This window comes from Acyrthosiphon pisum, unplaced genomic scaffold (genome assembly GCF_005508785.2).
Source record: "Acyrthosiphon pisum isolate AL4f unplaced genomic scaffold, pea_aphid_22Mar2018_4r6ur Scaffold_14610;HRSCAF=15258, whole genome shotgun sequence".
In the NCBI taxonomy this organism is placed as follows: Eukaryota; Metazoa; Arthropoda; class Insecta; order Hemiptera; family Aphididae; genus Acyrthosiphon; species Acyrthosiphon pisum.
The window spans coordinates 1-1,149 of record NW_021763337.1 but is presented as its reverse complement, the minus strand read 5'-3'; the positions used below and the strand labels follow the sequence as shown (position 1 = coordinate 1,149).

At 28.4% G+C, this 1,149-nt stretch overlaps 1 protein-coding gene across 1 annotated transcript; it reads right to left on the bottom strand.

Annotated features, from left to right (window-relative positions):
* Nucleotides 1–281: 281 nt before the first annotated feature.
* Nucleotides 282–1,097, bottom strand: LOC107885785 (kelch-like protein 3; the record flags this gene model as incomplete). Its single annotated transcript, XM_016809487.1, has 4 exons — nt 282–378; nt 447–622; nt 694–922; nt 988–1,097. Coding segments are annotated over 4 exons (612 nt in total), but the record flags the coding sequence as incomplete, so codon positions are not given.
* Between the last annotated feature and the right edge of the window lie 52 nt (nt 1,098–1,149).

The following is a 1,149-nucleotide window of genomic DNA, read 5'->3' as shown; positions in this document are numbered from 1 at the left end:
ACAACCCTGCCATGACCTCAGTGTTGATTATTATGGATTCCTACACTCAATTAAATCTATGGTCAATAATTATTATATTGTACAGATATTAAACAATATTTGTGTTAATCTTCTATCCAGATCTAAGACAACCTTAAATCTATTAATTATATTTGTATAGTCCATTATTCAAATATAATCCATTCCTACCGCCACTGGCTATTGTATAATATAATGTTTTATATGTTAATGTACATTGATCTTTATTTAAAATGCATTGATAGTTAATTTTGTTTGCTTACTTTTTCTTCTATTGGGGCAGCAATGTCATCACAGGAAATGAGCTTAATCACTTCAACAGAAGATAGAGATAAAAACTCATCATATTTAACCACTTCTCTGAAATTAATATTATAAATAATGCACGTTATTGACTAAACTGGAAAATTAAGTTAACAATATCATACAAAAACTGTTTTTTAATATATTCTTCAGAACTTGATAACAATTCCGTACAGTCATGTAAGTTAGCAAATGCTTTGATGCCAAAACAATTTGAAGGATCCATTTGTGATTGTAAAAACTCAGCACATACACTTTTTACATAACCTAACTGTAGGTGATTTGCAGCTGCTAACAGAATCTTGAGAAACCAAAATCAATGCGTTACATTTATTTATGTATGAGTCTATAAAACATTAAATATTTATTTACCTTTACATTTTTTTTGGTGACCAAGATTTCGCCAGTATAAATATAATTTATCATAAGTTGTAAAACAGTGGAATCTAACTCTGTTATATTAACAAGATTTGTATTGCATTCATCAAGAGTAGTGAACATTTTATGAAAATATGGACTAGCTGATACTAAAACATTTTTATGTGCAAATACTATTGTACCATCATCTGTTTTCAACTCGATATCACATAACACTTTATCTCTAAAAACATAAATCTGTTATTAATATTAATTGTTTCCAGCAGCTGAAAATTATTCACAACATACTTGCGTAAAGATTGTAGCATTTCAAATACTCCAACCATGTGAGATCCATTTATACATGTTTTTTGATCACTTGTTTTGAGTGTCGTAACTTGCTTTTGTACAGCATCCATCTAAATGAAGGACATAATACCTTTTAACAATGAATAGATGTTAACAACTATT